At 37.9% G+C, this 22115-nt stretch overlaps 2 protein-coding genes across 2 annotated transcripts in view; both read right to left on the bottom strand.

Annotated features, from left to right (window-relative positions):
• Positions 1 to 2714: 2714 nt before the first annotated feature.
• On the bottom strand, positions 2715 to 8228 carry LOC135083795 (facilitated trehalose transporter Tret1-like). Its single transcript, XM_063978543.1, has 8 exons — positions 8129 to 8228; positions 7201 to 7350; positions 6313 to 6511; positions 5584 to 5774; positions 4993 to 5232; positions 4464 to 4606; positions 4024 to 4135; positions 2715 to 3421 (listed from the first exon to the last, which is right to left on the bottom strand). The coding sequence occupies exons 1-8, from the start codon at positions 8166 to 8168 to the stop codon at positions 3120 to 3122; spliced, it is 1377 nt and encodes a 458-aa protein (XP_063834613.1). The 5' UTR covers positions 8169 to 8228; the 3' UTR covers positions 2715 to 3119.
• Positions 8229 to 13742: 5514 nt separating this feature from the next.
• LOC135083776 (octopamine receptor 1-like) overlaps positions 13743 to 22115 on the bottom strand; it is a 66889-nt gene continuing 58516 nt past the window's right edge. The window contains exons 3-5 of the mRNA XM_063978524.1: positions 17161 to 17389; positions 16509 to 16695; positions 13743 to 14413 (exon numbers count right to left, since the gene is read on the bottom strand). Of these exons, the coding sequence (XP_063834594.1) occupies positions 13835 to 14413; positions 16509 to 16695; positions 17161 to 17389 (995 nt within the window). The 3' untranslated portion in view covers positions 13743 to 13834. The remainder of the gene's footprint in view (positions 14414 to 16508; positions 16696 to 17160; positions 17390 to 22115) is intronic.

Raw genomic sequence — 22115 nt, 5'->3', positions numbered from 1 at the left:
TTAGACCAAGGTTTTGAGACAAATCTTGCATCTCATCTCATGGAAACTGATGATTATGTCGAAGGTAGAAGTGATCTTCACCCTATCTTTCCTCCAACTGCCGAAATACAACAATGATGTTTACAGACAGACTTAAATAGATATAAATAAATTGGCGGTTGATCTGCATATTTGATATCAGTTTATTAATCAAATCAAATCATTTTTTTGCGAACATGGGTTTACCTCAATTTGCGGACCCCTAAAAAGAATGCTCCACTAAAACGAAACACAAATACTAATTGAATTTCAACAACTAGTTCAGTAGGCCTTTTCACGGACCATTACTCAGTGTTACGACAACTTTTTGTTTCTCTCTGACTTCCATTCTTCACCTTTTGCCTGTTCAAAGTCCGGCCCAAGTGATGAGATAGAAGATAGTATCTATCCATGCCACACAATAAGTTGCTTACAATATCCTAAGGCTGGGTTGCACCATCTCACTTTAACTTTAACAAACGTCAAAGATCTGTCAAACTCCATACAAAAAACACCGGTTCTCGTTATAGTTACGGTCAAAGTTAATTGGCTGAGTTGCACAGGGGTACATGATTAAGATTTTTACCTTGTATAATGGGCAAAACTTGGTATGGATTTATAAAATAAAACACAAATACACCTTAGTTCTTTGAGTATCTACATATTTATTTGTATCTATGGTGCCGCAGAAATCCGGCTCGAAGGACCAAATCTATGATTATTGAGTAAGTACCTAGATATAACCAAAAGGCCAACGCTTATGACTTGTCCTCCACACGTCCCCTAACTTAGAGAAAAAGATTTCAACTTGTCGAGCAAAAGTTTTGAGGGAAAGAAATTTGTCGAGTCCAAATGAATACAAACTGCCACAAAAGTATTCGTAAGTTTGCAGACATTGGCATTCCGAATACTTGGATAGAAAACAATGTGCTTGATGGTAATTAATAGATATAAATATCATCTAAGTATCATCATCATCATTTTCACTGCTGAACATAGACCTCCCCCAATGTTTTCCATGTTGATCGATTGGTAGCGGCCTGCGTCTAAAGGCGTCGTCCTTTATTCCCATCCACCCCTTCCTGCGTCCTGCGTCCAGCGCTTCCCTGCTACCTATTGATGTCGTCGGTCCACCTTGTGGGTGGACGTCCCACGCTGCATTTTCCTGTACGCGGTCGCCATTCCAGAAACTTGCTGCCCCATCGTCAGTTCTGCGTACTATCTGCCCATTGCCACTTCAGCTTGCTAATCCGTCGGGCTATGTCAGCGACTTTAGTTCGTTCATCTAAGTATACTTATACGAAAATTGAACCGACAATAGCCCAGTGATATTGGTGTTGTACTGGCCGAATTGAGAACCAAGGAACGCAGGCTCAAACACAGCTCAACGCTGCTAGCATTTTAACTAAGACTTAATATTAACTATAGCGGCCGCCCGCGACTTCGTACGCGTGGATCCCGTTTTACCCCCTTAGGGGTGGAGTTTCGTAAAATCCTTTCTTAGCGAATGCCTATGTCATAACATCTACTTGCATGCCAAATTTCAGCCCGATCCGTTCAGTGGTTTGGGCTGTGCGTTGATAGATCACTATGTCAGTCAGTCAATCAGTCAGTCAGTCAGTCACCTTTGAGTTATATTATATTTAGATTAATAATTAATGGTCTTGTGGTCCAATAAGCACCCTCTTTTGCAAGGGGGTAAGTAAGCATGTAACTCGTTTACCTAGATAATTGTGCTACGTTTTATTTATTTACATCGGAATGAAAATTGTTTAAACTTGCCCTATTGTGCTTAGTTTGACGCCTTTCACTTCGTTTGACAGGTGCTTTAATGTTGTTTAATAGATTACCGGCTCTCAACGTAGGATTTTAAACTCGAGTGTTCAACAAGCTAAGTTGAATCATTAAAACTTTTAGCCTCTTTTAAGTGCTTCGAGTTAAGGGAGCTCACAGACGAGCGACAGTATCGGCGACTGCATGCTGCTTAAAAGACGAAGACAGTTGCTGATAATCACCGACGAATTGAAATTTAGCGTAGGTGCACGCACACTAAGTGACACGCAATAGCAACAGCTCTGCGACTTGACGCGACGACAGGCTGCGGCCCTCAATGTCGCTGTTGCATGTCGCCTAGTGTGTGACCGCACACTAAGCGACCGTCGTCGATGCATCGCAAATACCGCTGATGGTCGCCGACAGTCGCCGATGCATCGCGACTCTTAAAGACGGGCAGTCACTAACGTAGGTATACGTAGGCTGAGTTGCACCACCTAATTTTGACTTACTATAACGTTAACCGGTGCTTTTTGTATGGAGTTTGACAGATTTTTGACGTTTATCAAAGTTAAAGTAAGATGGTGCAACCCAGCCTTAGAGTGTCAACATTTCATGACAGCGAAAGGCGCGAGCCGGCAACTGTCGCTGATCGTCTCCTACTGCTATCGCAAATAGTAGCTGACATAATATCGCTCGTCTGTGAGTTCTTTAAGACGAGCTCGCTGGCTGGTTTCGTTTCAAGTTTACCGGCTAAGAGTTTTAACAGTGATGGAAATATTAACCTAATTTAAAGGATTATAAAGATCAAATTAATATCTAGATGAAATCATGATAAATTCTGCTGTGAATTGAACAAAAGGGTTAGTTGAATCTTTGTAAATAATTTGTTAATTTAAAAACAATGCTTGTCATTTCTTGTTTATTAAAAAAAATCTAATTAAACAATACAAAAGGAGATTATTATTTCAATAGTTAAATATTAAGCAGTACAAATATTTTTTGTAACTGAGCTCTCAATAGCTCAGTGGTTATGGCAGCAGTGATGGGTCTTAGAGCACTTACATATTTAGTTAGGCGATTTAGCAGCGCGACAAACGCGCTGCCGAAAACATGCATTCACATTATAAAAACGCGCCGCAGTCGTGCAGTCTAACGCCCTAATGTGAAAGCGCGCTTAAAGACTGCCAATAATACTTTAAATCCAGTCCAGTGCCTTAATTATGAATTGTCAAATACATTTCAAGATTTTCTTCTTCTGTTGCTGGCAATAACCTGGTATTGATAACCACGATTTCGCCAATGTTGATTACTCAGCAGTGGACATTTTATGGCTGAGATGATGATGATGATGATGATGATGAATTACTCAACATCTTCTGCACCTCAATCAAGGTCTTCCCTTTAGTTTCTGGTACCAAAAACAACGTGCATAGAAAAGCACACGCCGCAACCACAGAAAACGTAGCAAAGGCGACGTACATTCCCATATTAGTGATGATAACGCCAAAAGATGTGATGGTGAATATGCTCATGAACCAGGAGAATGCTAGGACGATGGCAGTGCCTTTGTTTCGGACGTCTACCTCGAACATCTCGCCGACCAGCGTGCCGGGGATGACTCCGAAGCCTGAAATAGGTAAAAAGACACGAGAATGTCATAAAAATTCATTAAATTTTCTTTAAGTAGGCCCCCAAAAAGCACTTTTATACGACCCAAACCTACCACTGTTTCGGAACAATAATACGGGGTGGAAACGATAAGTGACCTCACTCGATTATTTCTAAACTATACAAGATGTCGAAAGTGTAGTTACTAATCAAACGGTATCAATAAACTGGATCTATCCGAAAATTCAATGTCGTCAGCTTTTATAAGCTTTATTTTTTATTGTAATGTACCTACTTGTTAGTGTGTGTCAACATAGTTTTTGCCTTTTCATGAATTCAACTTCGTTCGTTTCAGCCAAATGACGTCCACTGCTGGACAAAGGCCTGCCCACGCTACTTCTTCCAGCCCGTGGTCGCCACTCGAGAACTTTCCTGCCCCAACGGCCATCGTCTCTACGAGCTATGTGCCCCGCCCACTGCCACTTTATTTTAGCAATTCTGCGAGCAATGTCGGTTACTTTGGTTCTCCTGCGGATCTCCTCATTTCTGATTCGATCACGAAGAGAAACTCCGAGCATAGCCCGCTCCATCGTCCTTTGAATTTCGCCGAATTCAACTTACCAGGAGTAAAAGCCGCCAGGAATGTAACAGAGGCTACTAGTGGCACCCATTTTATATTGGATACAAATTCAACGCCATTATCGTACAAGTAGAAATAGAGGGCAAGAACCAACTGTAACAGAAAAAAATAACTATGATAGTGATGTGACCTTACCTACTCGCGACTATGCTTGCATTTCTCCATGATCCAGTTTTAGAAGTCCTTTTTGAACTAATTTCTATGTAAGTATATTAAAGACCCCTTTCAGGGCGCTTAACATGTCCAAAACAAATATTATAAATTCCTGTCAACAACCGAAACATAATATTGGCTCGAAGTTAAAGTTCAAGATTTTTGACATGAATGAAAATTATATGACAAGATTTGCAAAATGTGCGTGGATGGAAGAATTTAATTAACGAACGAACAGGTAGCAATAGAAAATAGATAAATAACTTACCATACTCAAACAACAACAGCTAGTAGACATCAGAAGAAGTATTCTTCTTCCACAGTTCTCGACAGCCATGATCGTGATGAATGCAGAAATAAACTGGACTGATCCGATTATGATCATTGCTACGTGTGGGGCTACAGATGACTCTGAAAAACGATTACTTTAGAATTTTGATTATTGTTGCTTTCATCATCATCATTAAATTTCAGCCACAGGACATAGGTTATAGACCTCCCAAAATGATTTCCAGATTAGCCAGTTGGTAGCGGCCTGCATCCAGCCCTTACCTGCTACCTTTATGAGGTCGTCTGTCCACTTTGTAGTTTAAGAATAAGTATTATTGTTGCTTCAAGAATAAGTGTGTTATGTCTCCGTGGTTCTTCCTCAGTAATTCTGGTGGATGAAAAGAGTGGAATTCAAAAGACAACCTGGGAGACAATCAGTTGTTCCAAGTATAGTAGGGAATATACCAACCGGGAAATCTGGTTAATAACCTCACTTGTTACCTACTTCAAACAATTCGTATACCTACCTGCAATATCAAAAATCGTTGTAGCGTAATTCCGAAGTATAGGCACCCCAGACAATTGTTGGAAGCCATACAGCAGGCCGGTTATGATCAAAGCCTTTCTGTTGCATTTAACCATGAACAAGGTCTTCCATTCTAACGTGCCTTTGTTGTTTTCTATTTGCAATTTCAATTCTGTCAAATTTTCAGCATCTTCTTTTCTATTTAGTGCTATTAAAGTTGCTCGAGCTTCTTCATTTCGACCTGGAAATACATTTAAACATCTGTTAAAAACGGGACTATTCCCACCTCTCGTTCTCACCGCTGAAACTCCTGTATATCCAGGATCTACAGCTTGACTGCCATAAAAAAAACCAACCAATGAAGTAAATAATATACAAACATCTGGAAAAGTAAAATATTCTGGGCAGTTTTGTTTGCTGCCTTTGCTTGTTTACTGTAAAACTCATTTCTGCGGCGCAAAACTTATTAGTCTTGGCATAAAATTTCAAACTTTCCGGCCGTCTTGTGTGTATTTTTGCAGCAAAACGTATAATATTTAAAAGTAATTAAATAATGTTGCTTAGCCTTTAAAAATATCAAACAAAACCTTACCTTTTAACAGATGGTAAATAGGAGATTCTGGGGCAAAGTATAGCCCCCCAAGGTACATCACACTCATGGCCAACGCGAAGTAATTGACGAAGTCGTACGAAGCATACCCGCCTACGATGTAAACGAGCAAGAAACCGAAAGAGAAGTATATCATGAAGCTTCCTAGGAGCTTTCCTCTGATTTCGGTGGAGCTGAAAAGGTGTACAAAAATATACGTAAAACAGAACTACAATAAATGTTTTTCAATATAACTGAAAAAAGTTTATTACAGAGAACTTTTGTTGACTTTAATTTACATAAAAATAGACGTCGGAATTGTATTTTACGGACTAAAACAAGTAATTGAGCTATAAATATATAGTTTTTATTATTCTATAGAAGAGCTATTTTCTTCAAAGGACATTTTTGGAACCATAATAAGTTTTCTTAGGCTGGATTGCACCACCGTGACCTTACTTTTACTTAACCAACCGTCAACAAAACTTTGTCAAACTCAGAAGTACCGGTTATCGTTATAGTTACCGTTAAAATTATGTGGTGCAACTCAGCCTCAGCGATGTTTATAAATTGAAAACGTCTTGGAAACGTTTTTATGTTATTTTAGTAAATTATTTTAGTTCCTTATAAATTAATACCAGCATAATTACCGCCTTCCTCCTATGTCTTTCATCAATTGATTTACAACCTTAAACGAAATACATAAAGCCCAAATCCATTTTTGATACTTACGCAATTTCCCCTATGTAAACCAAGTTGACACAATATATGAAGGCAATGCTCATTCCCATTATAAATCTGAGGATCCACAAAGCCAGAATATGTTTGATGAGGATCAGCCCCACGTATGATAGTATGATCCCCACGTCTCCGATGATCAGAAATGACTTTCGGCCTATCACATTGGACAGACGGCTTAGGGCTAATGCACCTGGAAGAGTAAAATGGATGGAATATACATTGCAGTGATATCGGGACTTATCCCACCACAATTTCCCACCACTGCAACTCATGTAAAGTGCAGGGTCTACAGCCTGGCCTCCAATGAAACTCAACTAGTGAAGGTTGAGGCGTCCCGGGGGATAGCTAACTGTCTTTGAACCCGCAACGAATTTAATCAGAATAATACAAGAAGAGTTCGAAATATAGGTAATATCGACTTGCAAAGCGGGAGACAGATGACTGTAAAAGTATTCAACCATTTACTAAGATATCATGACTTTCTTCTGCCATTTCTTCTCAGCACCAGTCAATTAAGTATATTGTCCCGAACTGGTGGCAGGCCAAGCTATATTACGACCTATTAACATTTATAAAACAAATAGCTTTAATCAATTAATGAACATTCCCTTTAACTTATCCAACAAAAAGGATCATCATCATCATTTCAGCCATAGGCCTCCCCCAATGATTGACCAATTGGTAGCGGCCTGCATGCCTTCCTGCTACTTTTATGATGTTATCGGTCCACCTTGTGGGTATAACGAAAAGGTGCATCCACAGGTGCATCCTTTTCATTAGTAAATCATTTTGTAAAAGTTTTTTAATGCATGATTGTACCCTCACCATCATTTCTCTAATATCTTACAATCTATCTATTAAATTAAAAGCTATATCTACCCACAACGGCTCCAACATATAAGGAAGATATCACCCAGTTGTACTCCATATCACTGGGAGGCACGGGGAACTGTCCAGGGTCATGCAACTTCGAGAATATCGGAGCTGGCCAGCCTCCGGCGTATCCAAAAATGATCTGACCTATGTACGCTGTAAAATGCCAGATTATTGAAATAAATAAATATTTTTTAATTATAGAAGGTAGCTCACAAGTCATAAAACAGTCATTTGGAATAAAAATGAGCTGAACCTTCATCATTTTTAAGCCATAGGACGTCCACTGCTGAACATAGGCCTCCCCCAATGATTTTCACAATGGCCGGTTGGTGGCGGCCTGCATCCTTTATGAGATCGTCGGTCCACCTTGTGGGCAGATACATGTCCTACGCTGCGCTTTCCGGTACGTGGCCTCCACTCCAGAACTTTTATCGGACCGGAACATTAACTAGGTAATATTATTATCGAATTATATTTTCATTTTTAGATACCACATTTTTTGGTTTAGGCTCTTTCTCATTTGATGGCACAGAATTTTGCTACGTATTTCGTCTTATTTCATTGGATTTTTTTTATCCACAACAAGCAAGCTCTTGGCCTGTATCTCACCTGATGGTAAGTGATAATCAGATCAATACCGTGTATCTGCACTGTAACCAAATTTACTTAAAAATACAGGAGAAGGGCTAATGCCGATTTTAACCATCAATCCCTAATTTTAAAGGGACCCCTTTGAAAACAAAATTCCTGTTTAGTGTTACCATAGAGGTTACTTAAAAATTAGGGATTGATGGTGAAAACGGGCATAAGAGATATACTCGTACTTTTTATTTTTGGCCTAATTTTTCACTACGCAGCAGTATCCAATGCTAGTAATAGATTTGCACTATCCCTAATGATAGGAAGATAACAAAAAATAAAATGCACTTACCGAAGAAGCATATTAGATACTGCCTCCCGTATTTACTCATTTTGAATTACTTATTACTTAAAAACACTTTATTAATTCATAACTTCTCAGTTTGCATGTGCACGATTCAGAAATGACTAAAGCAGATAGCATTAGCAATACAAACCAAACCTATGTAATCCGTGTCTGATAGTTAGTGATAAGATAATTTGAGATCAATAAGTATTACGGTATAGTTATTCAACTATTTTGACAGATAGATACATTGTCATTATCAGTGTACCTACCATGAGTTTACGTTAGGTATGCTTGCTAGCGAGTACGTCAAAAATCTCTATGAAAATTTTGTTTCTTGAAAGTAGCCGCTAGGGGCGCTGCACAATATGTCATACAATTAATGTAATTTTTTTACGCAGTCGCTAGCGAGCACACCTAACGTAAACTCATGGTAAGCCTACAGATAAGCTACATCTTTGTGTGTTCTATCGCACTGGCAACTAGAGGTCGTTAGAAGTAACTATAGATCAGTTCAAGTTACTTACATATTGTTGAAATATTATACGTCCTAGCAAAGTTGAAGTGGCAATAGTATGCAGAACTGACTGACGGCCGATGGGGCAGCAAGGTTCTGGAGTGGAGGCCGCGTACCGGAAAACGCAGCGTGGGACGTCCACTCACAAGGCAGACAGATGACATCATAAAGGAAGCAGGATGGCGCTGGACGCAGGCCGCTACCAACCGGGCAACATGGAAAGCATTGGGGGCGGCCTATGTTCAGCAGTGGATGTCCTATGGCTGAGATGATGATACGTCCTATACTGTATAAACCGGTCGAGTTATCTGCGCACCTAGCGGCCGTGACGTCACATCGACGCTCTGGTACGGACGGGGCGAACACAGGGTGTGCGGGTAACTACGAGGGAGAGTCGCATTCCAGCGAGATGCGCAGCTAGCTCGATCGGTGACAGCAGTTTGGTGATGATCACTAAAGTTGAGAAAGCTTCACCGTGTTTGACAGTAATGTAAAATTCTGACTATGTTAGGTATTGTAATTTCTTCCTTTAACTGATAATCTTTCGTAGCAATTAGGTAAAACACTAAGGACTTAGGTAAAACATTGATTATTGTGAGATTCGAATTCGTAAAATTGCAGATGGTGCAAACGTACGGCTCTTGTGATCAAGCTATTTTACTTACCTACCTATATTTTTGTTGCCTAAGATTATGATAAAAAGAATTAAAATAATTCCGTAGCATGATTAACCCTAGAGTGCTCGCGCTATGAGCATTTTGCCGCCCTCGGCAAAAAAATCGAGTTATTTTCTACACGATGCGTTTGTCAAAGTCAAGCGTTTCAGTAGCTGCCTCCCCATACTTCACCTCCATGTATTGGAAATTAGAAGAAATTTAGTGCTCAGGTGACCGCAATAGAGAACGATTGTTGAACGTATGTCACGTTTTGCGGCAAATTGCTCACTGCGCGACTACTGACGTAAGTAAAATTTATGTGTTTGGTTTTTAGTGTAGTTGGAAGATTATTAGTTTTCATTGCGTATAATGTTGTTTTGACATTAATGACGTCATAACATTGATAATTACTATTAGTGCTTAATTTATTTCATGTCGTTTTCGGTAAAATTCACGTAAAATACAAAAAATGTAAAAACAAGGAAGATGTCGGATTTCGAAGAAGCTGGTGCACTAAAATTAGTAGAAAATGTATACTAAAATTGTAAAGAAAGTAAACATAGTCATTACAATACTGTTATAGAACAATCAGCGGCAGAATCTGAAAATGATGTGCCAAGGGTGCAATAGTTGTGCAAATTTACTGTGCACCGCACATTAAATGCACATGTGACAGGCCTGTTTTGTTGAAGCACATGTCATAGATGAAGAAAACCTTTAAGTGTGCTAATAAGTTTAATATTTGATGATGTATGAAGGTAAAAACAATGTTTTTTCTATGATTTCTATAAATATTTCCTAACATTTCCAAAATATATTTTTTTCTTTAAATTTTAGCCACAAATCTTTAATGAACGTTATTTTCTAATAGTGTATGCTTTATTCTATCATTTTTAACTGATTTTCATATTTTTAAACTGTTATTTGACACACAACCGGACTTGTAAGTTTGGGCGGCAAAATGCTCATATGCGAGCACTCACGTTTCACGGAAAGGCGCGACTACTCTAGGGTTAATAATAATGAATTTATTTAAAATAATTTTACAATATTAAAATGTTCAGTAGGAATATACTTTGGAGGTTACTTAAGGTTTTATCTTACCAGAAACATATTTGTTTGCTGTACATTACAAATTGCTTAACATCCTAATTCCAGAATATTTTCTCTCTGCAATCAATGCGTAAGCTACCATCAGGGTTCCTGAATGTTAAAGACACACCTACAGCCCGCGGCATGGGCGAGTTTCCATCTGGATAGAAAACCACCATCACCATGTCCACATACCCGCCAGTTCTTCTGCACCAGCTCTTCATAGCATTCTCCGTATCTGACCATTCATCGCAGTTCCAATTCGAAGATCTTGGAACGAAATTGTAATCAGAATAAGGACCACCAAGGTCGCAGCCAACTAAGTAATCAATATCGTAATTCCCAGGGATCAAACTCTGATATTTACTGCTGACTTGATTTGGAACTGATTGGTAATGGACAATGTTGTGCGTAGTTTCGTTTGTGATCCGCGCTCGGATTACTGCTGGGACGGACTGGCCTTGAAACTGGACAGTAGAGTAACTGCTGACCGGCTTCATGCAGTCCGTAGCTCGATGATGCGACTCGAACTCACAAGCAATACTCTCCACAAAATTATCTCTGCAAGCTGATGATGTTGATCTCACTGATAAGCACGGGTATTCGTTTTTGATGAAGTCATCACAGCTCTGCTTGTACATTCCTCCAACGTTGTAATCTGATGGGAGAATTGGAACTTGAGGCTTAGGGGCATCTGCAGGTGGCGCACAAAACTCCCAATGACGTCTGCCATTGTGCTTCAAATACCAGCACCAGTAGAACCTTTTGTTCCCTTTCTCGCATTCAGAGACGCATTCGCTTCCATACCGGGTCATGGCTACAGCATCTTCTGGTGACTTCCTCACGTAAGAACTGCAGTAGTCCCAATGCATGTCGTATGTTGTGATGCACCATTCTCTGCGATAGCCGAAGAAGCCACAGTTCGTCAAGCAATGTGTCGCGAAAGGGTGTCGTTTTTGAGTAGTGAAGAATTTGGGAGCTGGTCCATAGGTTTTGCAGCTGGATATTATTCCAAACCAGTTGATAACGCACTGCCCGTTGACACAGCCGGTCAAGCAAAGGCTTCCATCTGGAGTTTTAGCTATCTCCGTATACTCTGTGACCGTGAATCTTCTTGCAAACACTATTTGCAGTAACGAGAGCAAAATGATTGGCACGAACATGATGCTGTCTGGTCAAGTACTGAACTTTGAGTGATAAAGTGTTTATCTTCCTTTATTTTATATATTTGTTAGCAAGTTTCCCCACGCTGATAATTATTTAATTAATAAATGCAATAATAATCATGTTTATTTTAAACATGTTGGGATTTCGCGATTGTAGTATCGCCCCAGACCTTTGGCATGAAGATAAAAATTCCGGAAGATAAGTATAGCATCACTGGTTTTTCATTTAAAGTCAAGTTAAGTATGTCAAATCCTGGTCAAAATAGACTTTTGAATTAAATATCCAGTGGCGTACCTAATAAAAAAGATCACGCAAAATAGAATAAATGGATAATACTCGTAGCAGTTACTATACGAGTACAAGGTGAAGGTTAATTAAGTAATTTGTACTGCAAAAAATCCTAATAGTCTCGTTAGCCCTTCGTATAAGCTAAATATGCTTGTGTTACGAATGGGCTCACCACAATAGTCGAGCGGGCGGGGTTCGAACCCGCGTTCCTCGGATCTCGAGTCAGCCAGTCCGACCCCTTCACCGTTCGGCTATCGTGGTTCCAATGTATTAGAGGCTTTCAGTCTGTTGTTAATAAAACATTTTTCTCATCAAGAACATTTTCGTTTATTTTCATATTTATCACAAATTTGCAGCCCTATCTGACCACTACGTATACGTTATCTTATACATATTTAATACTAATACAAAACATAATACAGAGCATCTAAGTTATACAAATATAATGACTAGATTCTTTGGTTTTTGTGCTGGACATCACAATATTAGGTACTTTAAATATTTCTCAATGAAATTGTCGTGTCCTCGTGTCAAAAAAAAGATTTTATATTACTAACCTAATTAAAGAAAATATTTGGTAAAGAATACATTTTTCAATAGCTTCTTTTTTCAGGACATTTTAATTAAAAAACAATGTTTAGTGCAAGATAATGGCACAATATTCGTAATTCAAGCAATAATGACACAATATTCATAATTTTTGCGCGTTTTCAAGAAAATGTATCGACATAATTTTATTGGCAGCTGCAATGTTGTATCGACTTTTTTAAACAAATAAAAAACATTATCCATTTCAATCTTTGAAATCTTTACTAAGATATAATTAACATTATTTTCAGAAGCCAATGCATAAAAAATTGTGCAGTTTTATGTTGAATCTTATCTAAATTAATTTTTTATTTACAAACAATTACTCTTTGAGCAATCGATATGTACATTATACATCATAGTTTTTACATTTTAATCTTTTTTCAATTTGTAGCTTGAAACAACGCAATAATATTCAAAATATAGTGGCAATATAATATGGCACAGTCTCAAGAGCTAAGTACAATATTTTTTTACTGTTATTTATTTTACTGTGGTACGGTACAAATTGACACATTACCTTGAACAAAATAAAATATTGTCGCATACGAAATCACGCAAAACGTAAACGAATTGGTATGCTAAATACATCTAGTAAACTCAAGTGAGAATAAGAAATGTTCATAAAAGAAACAAAAATAATATTGAAAGTACACATTGTTATTTAATTATGAAAGATTATTAGGCAATATTAAAATCTTACTTGCGACTTAATGTAATAATGTAAAATAATATTTATAAAAAACAAAAACTTAATTAACAACAATAGAAATAGCTTTGATGATAAATTGTTTAATTGAAAGATTATTTAAATACTACCTAAATGGAATGCATAAGAAGTTAAATTAAATTATACAAATAGTACCTAGGTTCGTCGTATCACAAACAATATTTTAATGAAATAAAGATGAAAGCTGTATTTGAATCATACATTTTTGAGATAGGTTGTAATAGAAAAAGTGGTTTAGCTAGTAACAATTTAACAGCGCCCATAAACAAAATAAATTTTGAAATTAGTCAATTCATAACCAAAACAGTAACTTTCATGACATAATTAATATCGCTTTTGATAGACTAAAGCTGTATAAAAGCCTCGTAAAGTGTAACACAATTTTCAATTGTTATAAAAGCCACTGCCATCTTTATTTCTTGAGCTCTCTGGTGCATCAAGTAGTATGATATACATCAAGGAAGATAAGCGTAAAAACTGAATCGATTTAGGTACTTATAGACAGATATACTTTTTGTTGTCATTTTCTATTACTGTAATAACAAACAAGTAATTAAGACAGAAAAACAACAAATGCTCCAAAGAACAATTACAACTTCGCCCGTTATTTGCATTCGAAACATCAATTCGGCACAGATAACAGAATCCCACAGATTCCTGTAACAACAAAACTTTTAATGCTTATTCCTCTTACATTTGCGTATTGTCAACCTCCAAAACGCGAGCCGAAAATCCGGGGAGTAAAACGCGTAAATGAACGGATTTATAGCAGAGTTGAACCATCCTAACCAAGTCAGGATGTACATCAATACAGGGTTGACGTAGTTAGAAGGTATGAAAGGGGTAAGTATGTAGTAAACGAAGAATGGTAACCAGCAAGCGACAAAGCCACCGACAACTAGGCTTAACGTTTGAGCTGTTTTCGTCTCGCGTCTTAGAGAAGAGACTCTATTATTATCGACGTGGTCTTTCATAGAATGGGTCCTGTGTCTCTGTGTGTTCTTATACTTAAAGTTGGCTTTGAAGGTGACCTCGTTGTAGAAACGAGACTCTTTCTCTTTGCACTTGTTGAATTTGGACTGGCGATTCTTTTTTTCAGCGCGGAAGCAGCAAGGGCATTTGTGGTCCCCTTGAGAAGAACAGTCACTCTGCTGGTTTGACGTCTTCGAAGTCTGCTTTGAGGCACTCTGGCGAAGGGACAGCTTGTCAGACCCAGAGTCCGACTCAGTGCGGATACACGATAGCTTCCCTCTCTGCAACAAAAAGTTTTGGTTCATTTGTGGAAAATTTCAACAACAAACTGTTAATTTTGAAGTTAAAGTGTTTAAAGTTGAAGTAAATATATTGCGGGGAAATTTGTTGTTTTTGTATAAGCAAATATCGTATGAGGATATTCCAGAGATTTTAAAGTTCAAGAGAATATCGAATGGGAAAATTTAGAATATTTTAAGTACCTATTGCAAAATAAAACAAAAACATTTTAATCTGTCTCATCCTATTAAGGTAATAGATATAATTTGGCACATCTCCTACTTCGTCAATAATTAGGTAGTGTAGCTGTATCTTATAAGTATAGTCTGAATATCATAAAAAAATCAAAATCCTATTTCCTACATCTTAAAGACAAAGATTAGTATGAAAGTCCAAACATTTTTATTGGTCTCTCGTTTTTTTTCAACAAGAATTCAATTAACTTTAGAGCATCTGATACGAACCCAACCAGTCGTAAAGTTCAGTTGACGCAGAACAGAACTTGTGGACGTAGCAAAAACATTTTTGCTCGGCCGAGTGTAAAATTGCTGTTAAAAATACTAGCACCGAATCCGCTTATGATGTGTCAAAGCTTCTACAGAAACAGACAGCTTTTATGTACCTTTTGGAAAAATAAGATTACCTACCGTAGAATTGGATTGATATAAATAAATATTAAACGTATTTCTGTACCCTCTCTTTGTATTTTTAACGTTAGTGGAATCACAATTAGACACATCTTTTTAATAATGGTCTATTATTTTCTTTTTGATAATTTGTTACCAGTCTGCTTGTGACCACGGCTGTAGCATCACAGCCGAAACGTCAAGCCGTGAGTACATAATGTAACTCATTAATAAACGTCGCGTTAAGACCCGTGTCTTACTATTTTAATTTGTTACCTACCTATCATCATCACCAGGACATTTAGTCTCTAATGCAGGAGTACGACCTTCTTTTATTCATCAAAGGCAAAGGAGGATCTGGCCTACACTCCCCAAGCTGGTCAGATGGGTTGATATACTATGTGCTGATTCAGCTGATCTCATTAGGCTATGTGTAACGTGCGATTTCACCATTTCCGCCAAATTAGCTGAGAATGTCTGTAAACCGTACAAAACAGAAAAGGGTAGCGCAGTAGGCTTAGTTAAAGTTATATGAGACAATCCATGAATATTTTTCTCAAGTGAATAAAATAACGCCCGTATTCACAAACGATGCTTGCTGAAGTGAAGCAGCAAATCGAACGCACAGCGTTGATAGAGCTCTGAGATTGTTTCGTGTGTCACCCTGTGCGTCCACGCGCACTGTGAGACCTTATAGTATTTTTTGTGAATACGGGCGTAAATGCTATAAGTTTGAAAAGAATCGGACTTAGTAGTGTGCCTTGGGAAGGTCTTTGTCTAGCAGTGGGCTGATAATAAAGAGTCATGACTTGTGATTGCGGGAGCATACTGATAATCATTTTTTTTATAATATCTAAAGAATGGCAGGCCGCTACCAATCGATCAACATGGAAAGCATTGGGGGAGGCCTATGTACAGCAGTGGACGTCCTATGGCTGAAATGATGATGATGATGATGATGATCTAAAGAATTCCTCTATCAGTCCTTCAAATCTTCAGGACTTAGTTTCTTCAAGAAATAGAGTGGACCTACTGGTATTTGTCTGTTTGTTTTCTGCAAACAGTACTAGCAGTTTACTCATTAACCGCTAAAGCTGCCCAGCAAACAGAATGGCCTGTAAAATTTTTGGTTTGCATAAGCGACTGTTGGGAGTCTACGAAAAAATATTGAAACTTTTTAATAGCTTTGTTTTCATTTTAAGTTCATGGACACGCTTTTGAGAGCACTGACCTCAATAGAAAAGTGAAAGATCCCTCTGAAATTTCAGAAGTAATGATCGAATCAGGCAACTATTTATATTAGATTTATTTCTAGAAAAGGAAGAAACTCATTTTGTGATGGTATTAAATTTTAATATTGGTTTTTGAATAAGTTGAATTCCCTTGGGTCATAATGAGTCTGTATAACTACGAGAAATATAACTGAAAACTGCTGAAACGAACGAACGAATCACACGAAAAAACAACCAACCTTATTACACTTAGTGGCAGTGCTGGCCAGTTGGTGATGTCTTCTCGCAACTACGCAGGATATCCTCGCGTAGACGTACACCATCACGATCATGGGCAGGAAGAACGACCCCATGGCTGAGAAGACCACGTACCCCGGGTTTTGGTTGTAGCGGCAGACCCCTCCTTGGTTGTGGTCTGGCTCGTACCTGGAAGATAAGACTCTGTTAGGAGATTTCTTTAATGATAGGATTTTCTAATGCTTCGTGATTTTCTGAAAAAAGTTAAGACCTGTTTTCAAGATCGAAGACCTAAATTGTCATTAACCATTTGTGAAATTAAATTTTATTGTGAATTCAGCACCATCATTTATTTACCTGATCACGCTTAAATTTGAATGACTTCCTTTCGGTAGAGAGAGAGAGAGAGAGATACATTGGGCATTGGAAATAATAATAATACAATGGGACGTAGGTTTGTACATACATAAATGGCATCAAGCATTACTCAAGTAAGGGGTAAGTAATCCCTTAATAATTGAAACATAATACTTTAAATTATTGATTCAATTTCAAATCATATAAACTAGGAATAAGATTTATTCTTGATCAGAGTGTAGATTTACTAACATTGCCACTGTCGGCGGGACGAAGCTAGTTTTATGAGAAACTTACCATCCAAACATAGGAGGACACGTAATCGCACCAGCAGCAATCCAAACGAAGAAGATCATGGTCAGAGCCAGCTTCTTCGACCGCCGTCTTCTGGAGTACGTCAGAGGCCTGGTCACAGCCAAGTACCGATCCACGCTGATCGCACAGAGGGAGAGGATGGACGCTGTGCATAGGAGGATGTCCAGGCTGATCCAGATATCGCAGAAGATCCATCCAAGCTCCCATTTACCTGGAGAAGGAAATTGCTGATTAAAATTGTGTTGTGTTTCAGCAGTGGAAGATAAGACACGTTCCCACCGCTGCAACTCCTGTGCAGCTCTACGGCCAATAAAAACCCAATCAGTGAAGGTCAACTTTGTCCCGAGGGAAAGTTAAACTGTCATTGGACCCGCAACGAAATTAATCAGAAGAACATAGGAGGAGTCCGAAGTTAAGGTCAGTTCCTCCTTTGTTGGGGATTCCGGGTGAAGCTCGACCGTAACGGCAAATGTCTAACACGGTTTATTCATGGCCGCACACTTTACATCGAATAAAAAGATAAAAATTGATACTAGATGGCATTATAAAGGTAAATCAGGCTGTTATGCCTTTACATAATATAAGGCTATACAAAAAACAATTTAAGTCATAAGTCATAAGTCATAAGTTTATTCCATTTAAAAACAATATTACATTGTGTTGGAAATAGGTACAATAATAAAATAAAATAAGCATAATAAATAAGCATGCAAAATTACAATTAATCAGAATCTATACGAATGTCAAAATTAACCATGTCAATAATTAATAGCAATATTATACTTGCAAAAAAAAAAAACAATCAAAAATATTATCTTATACATGTCACATTTTGTTTTTTAGTTAAATCTAGTTCACATTAAATTCAAATTAATTTCAATAATGTCACAACAATAAATTAATAAAATATGTCAAATTAAAGTTAGACCATTTTACAAAAATCCTCCACACTATAAAAACTATTATCCAGCAGGTAAGCCCTCAATCCTTTTTTAAATATATTAACATTATTTATTTTCTTTAAATTATTTGGCAATTTGTTGAAGAGTCTAACCGCTTGGTAGCTTACACTGTGCTTGACTATCTCTAATTTTGGGTGTAAGTGATTTAAAATATTCCCTCGCCTAGTGTCATGACGCGTGACTCTCTCCTCCACGGATTCATATCTGTCTGGATGCTTGACAAGGTCAGTAAGAAGGACTAGTATATACAGACATGGCACTGTTAAAATGTTAAGATTTTTGAAATATTCTCGACACGACTGCTGCTGACTTATGCGCACCATTGTTCTAATTGCCTTTTTTTGAATAATGAAAGCTGCCTACATCTGAAACTATCCGAAACTTTTGAATCGGTTACGGTTATGGTTTCAGATATTTTTTTATTTCGGATAGCCGAAAGTTTCGGTTACGGTTACGGATATCCTAGCGCCACTTCTCATTACAATTCGATTTGTAGTGATAAATAGATCCACCTAGAGCGTTTGAGGTCCGCAACATTAATATTGAATGTGAATTTGAATCGGACAAGCGTGGGCGTACATTTGCGGCGTGGGTGTAACGTGGTAAACATTTCTGCAGAATTAACACAAACACGTGACGATGTGACGTATTTAAAGCTAAAGGGAGTTTGCATGTGTTTTGAAAGTCAATAATTAAGTTAGAGGCATACAGTGACGTCACATCCTACTTCCGACTCGTATACTAATTTGTTTATTTGTTTTCTTGATCGTGCTAACCTCAGGAACTACTGGTACGATTTGAAAAAAATATTTTTGTGTTAGTTTTATTTATTGAGGAAGGCTTATTTAGACTATAACATCGCTCTACAGTTAATAGGGGTGGAGCAGTAAATAAAAAAAAAACAAATACGGGAAAACTATTAGAGAAGTTGCGGGCTCGGCTAGTATTATACATTTTAAGAAACGTACTTAGTAAACGTAAAACGTAGCACGATAAAAACAAGTATGTATAGAAATCAGTGAGGCATTGACGTCACATTTCTAAAAATTCTTATTCATGACTGCCAGAGGAGTTTTCTTAAACGTTTTTCACATCTAATAACTTTAACCTATCTTATTCCTAGAAATTGCCAAGAGGCTCATTTTACTTCGCGTAACAAAAAATGATATTATGTTATTGCCTCAGTTTAGAAGTTCTGTAACTGAATAGCGACAAAGTGGAACGAAAACAGTAGACTCAGTACAGTAGGATCTAAGGCTGGGTTGCATCATCTTACTTTAGCTTTAACAAACGTCAAAAATCTGTCAAACTCCATAGAAAAAACACAGGTGATTGTCATAGTTACGGTTAAAGTAAGTTGGTGCAACTCAGCCTTAGTAGTCTTATTAGCTACTTAATAGCGGACCAGACACTATCAGAGGGCTTAGTGTGAGTTTACAACAAACGTCACTAGTGAGTGCGTTAAAAAAATACATGAAAATTTTAGTTCTTGAAAGTTTCCGCTAGGGGCGCTGTACAATCCGTCATACATTTAAGGTTATTTTTTTACGCGCTCACTAGTGAGGACGTTTGTTTTGAGGACTCACACTAAGCCCTCAGTAGGTAATGACGTGTGTCAATGAATATTACTGTCATTAGAGCCTCCGGTAGTAGGTATGCCGGTAATGACATTCTAAATCTCCTTATTTACAAAATAGCCTTTTTGACACTAGGTTTTCCTTAAACTAAAATAGTAAGACACGGGTCTTAGCGCGACGTTTATAATTGAGTTACATTATGTACTCAGGAATCTCATGAAATGGAACGCGAAAGTTCAAAATCTTATAGATATCAAAAGTCAGTGGGTCTAGTCAAAATGCCATCGCAAACCAATGGGAAGTTTTCACTAATGTCAGTCGCCGCGTCACCAGTGATTCGATTCGATCGGAAAATGGCAGCCAAAATGCACATTGAACCACCAACGACGCGGCGATATAAAAGTTCATTCAAAATCGAATAAAAGTTAAAAAATGTTTGTTTTTGCGAAAATGTATGTTTTGACTTTGCGATTGTTTTTACTTTTTCTAGCTTTTTTTTTTAAATTAGTTTCTTCCTTCTTTCTGCTCTCTGTTTACGTCTATGCTTCGCTGTCAAACTAGCTGTCAAAACGACATCGCGATACGGATTTGTCAAAACAGCCTTAGGGTGGGTTGCACCATCTTAGTTTAACTTTGACAAACGTCTAAAATCTGTCAAACTCCATACAAAAAACACCGGTTAACGTCATAGTTACGTTTAAAGTTAGGTGGTGCAACTCACTCTATTGGTTTTCGATCTAATCCAAGCTTATCACCGGGGTTTTAGTAATCGCAATGAAAATGGCGGGTGTTGCGATTCGATTCGATTTTGATTGAGTCTTAAATGCATGTTGGCTAAGAAATTTCAATCCGGTCTTTCGATTATTGATAGGTAGGGCTTTGCGATTCGATTTTTTGCCGTTTGACTAAGCCTTTTTTGTTATCGACCTCTTTTGCGATTTGTTTATTTGTTTGCGACTGGTTTGCGATGGGTTTGCGATTTTAAAGTGCGTTTTGACTAGACCCACTGCAGTAATTATTTCAATGCAATGTCATTATGACAGATAGTATTTTTTGGGATGACGGACGGGGCAAACGCGGGAAGTTGTGCAGAGGGCAGTGTCAGTTTACATAAAACGTCGTCACTAGTGAGCGCGTAAAAAAATACATTAATAATGTATGACGGATTGTACAGCGCCCCTAGTGAAAACGTTCGAGAACTAAAATTTTCATAATTATATTTTTATACAAGTGAGGACTTTTGAACGAACGAACTAAAGTCGCTGACATAGCCCGACGGATTAGCAAGCTGAAGTGGCAATGGGCAGGGCCGATGAGGCAGCAAGGTTCTGGAATGGAGGCCGCGTACCGGAAAACGCAGCGATGGACGTCCACCTACAAGGTGGACCGATAACATCCTAAAGGTAGCAGGGAAGCGCTGGACGCAGGCCGCTACCAATCGATCAACGTGGAAAGAAAGCATTGGGGGAGGCCTATGTTCAGCAGTGGACGTCCTATGGCTGAAATGATGATGATGATGATGATGAGGACTTTTGATGTTAATACACACTAAAAGCCCTCAGGTGAGTGCGAGGGAGAGTCGCATTCCAGCGAGGTACGCAGTTAACTCGACCAGGTTGTATTTTATTTACAAGGAAGAATGAACCTGCTGTTTCCATCTTCTCAAAATGTGCCCCTAGGAGTTAGGACCGAAGCATAAGTTTTAAACGTTCTTTTTGTACTATTAACAACTTCTAAACGACTTTTTGAAATTCGTATAAAGTTTCAAGTTTGGAAATTAACAATAGATGGTGTTGATTTCCAGTGAAATGTTTCGTAAGGCATTTTTAATTTAAATTGTTTATTTTTCCGCTTAGATAACTTTTAGTAATAAGATGGACATTATTAGATACAGTTTTTTTTTGCATAGTACCTACTACTCTTATGCCAATTGATAAAAAAGTTTTATTCTTGGTATTGGAAAATAACCCTAAATAAATGTATCTACGTGTGCTTTTTGGAAAGAATAATCCCATCAAAAACAATAGGTACTTGTCAAAAAAACCAAGTCTCGCAACTCAGTTGTTCTACGGTAAAAAGTTGTGAGATCCATGTAATACCAAGTCCAGGCCAGGAAATCTTTAACGTTTTACATAAATTATTGACTTGGCCATCGCACTAAATAATTTAATTTACACGTGTTTTCATGCGATGGCCAAGTCAATATATTTATGTAAAACGTTAAAGATTTCCTGGCCTGGACTTGGTATTACATGGATCTCACAACTTTTTACCGTAGAACAACTGAGTTGCGAGACTTGGTTTTTTTGACAAGTATTGTTTTTGATGGGATCTCATTTCTTTTCAACCGACTTCAAAAAAAGGAGGAGGTTCTCAATTCGACCCGTATGTTTTTGTA

The sequence above is a fragment of the Ostrinia nubilalis genome, chromosome 24, assembly GCF_963855985.1.
Source record: "Ostrinia nubilalis chromosome 24, ilOstNubi1.1, whole genome shotgun sequence".
NCBI classification, from domain to species: domain Eukaryota; kingdom Metazoa; phylum Arthropoda; class Insecta; order Lepidoptera; family Crambidae; genus Ostrinia; species Ostrinia nubilalis.
This window is presented reverse-complemented; position numbering and strand designations above follow the sequence as displayed.

Bases quoted from the DNA above. Each gene is read 5' to 3' on its own strand.
- LOC135083795 (XM_063978543.1), bottom strand. From the start codon at position 8,168: ATGAGTAAATACGGGAGGCAGTATCTAATATGCTTCTTCG. The intron at 7,351-8,128 runs GTAAGTGCATTT...GGCATTTTACAG, and splicing joins GTATCTAATATGCTTCTTCG to CGTACATAGGTCAGATCATT. The intron at 5,233-5,583 runs GTAAGGTTTTGT...ATGTATTTCCAG, and splicing joins TATTTACCATCTGTTAAAAG to GTCGAAATGAAGAAGCTCGA.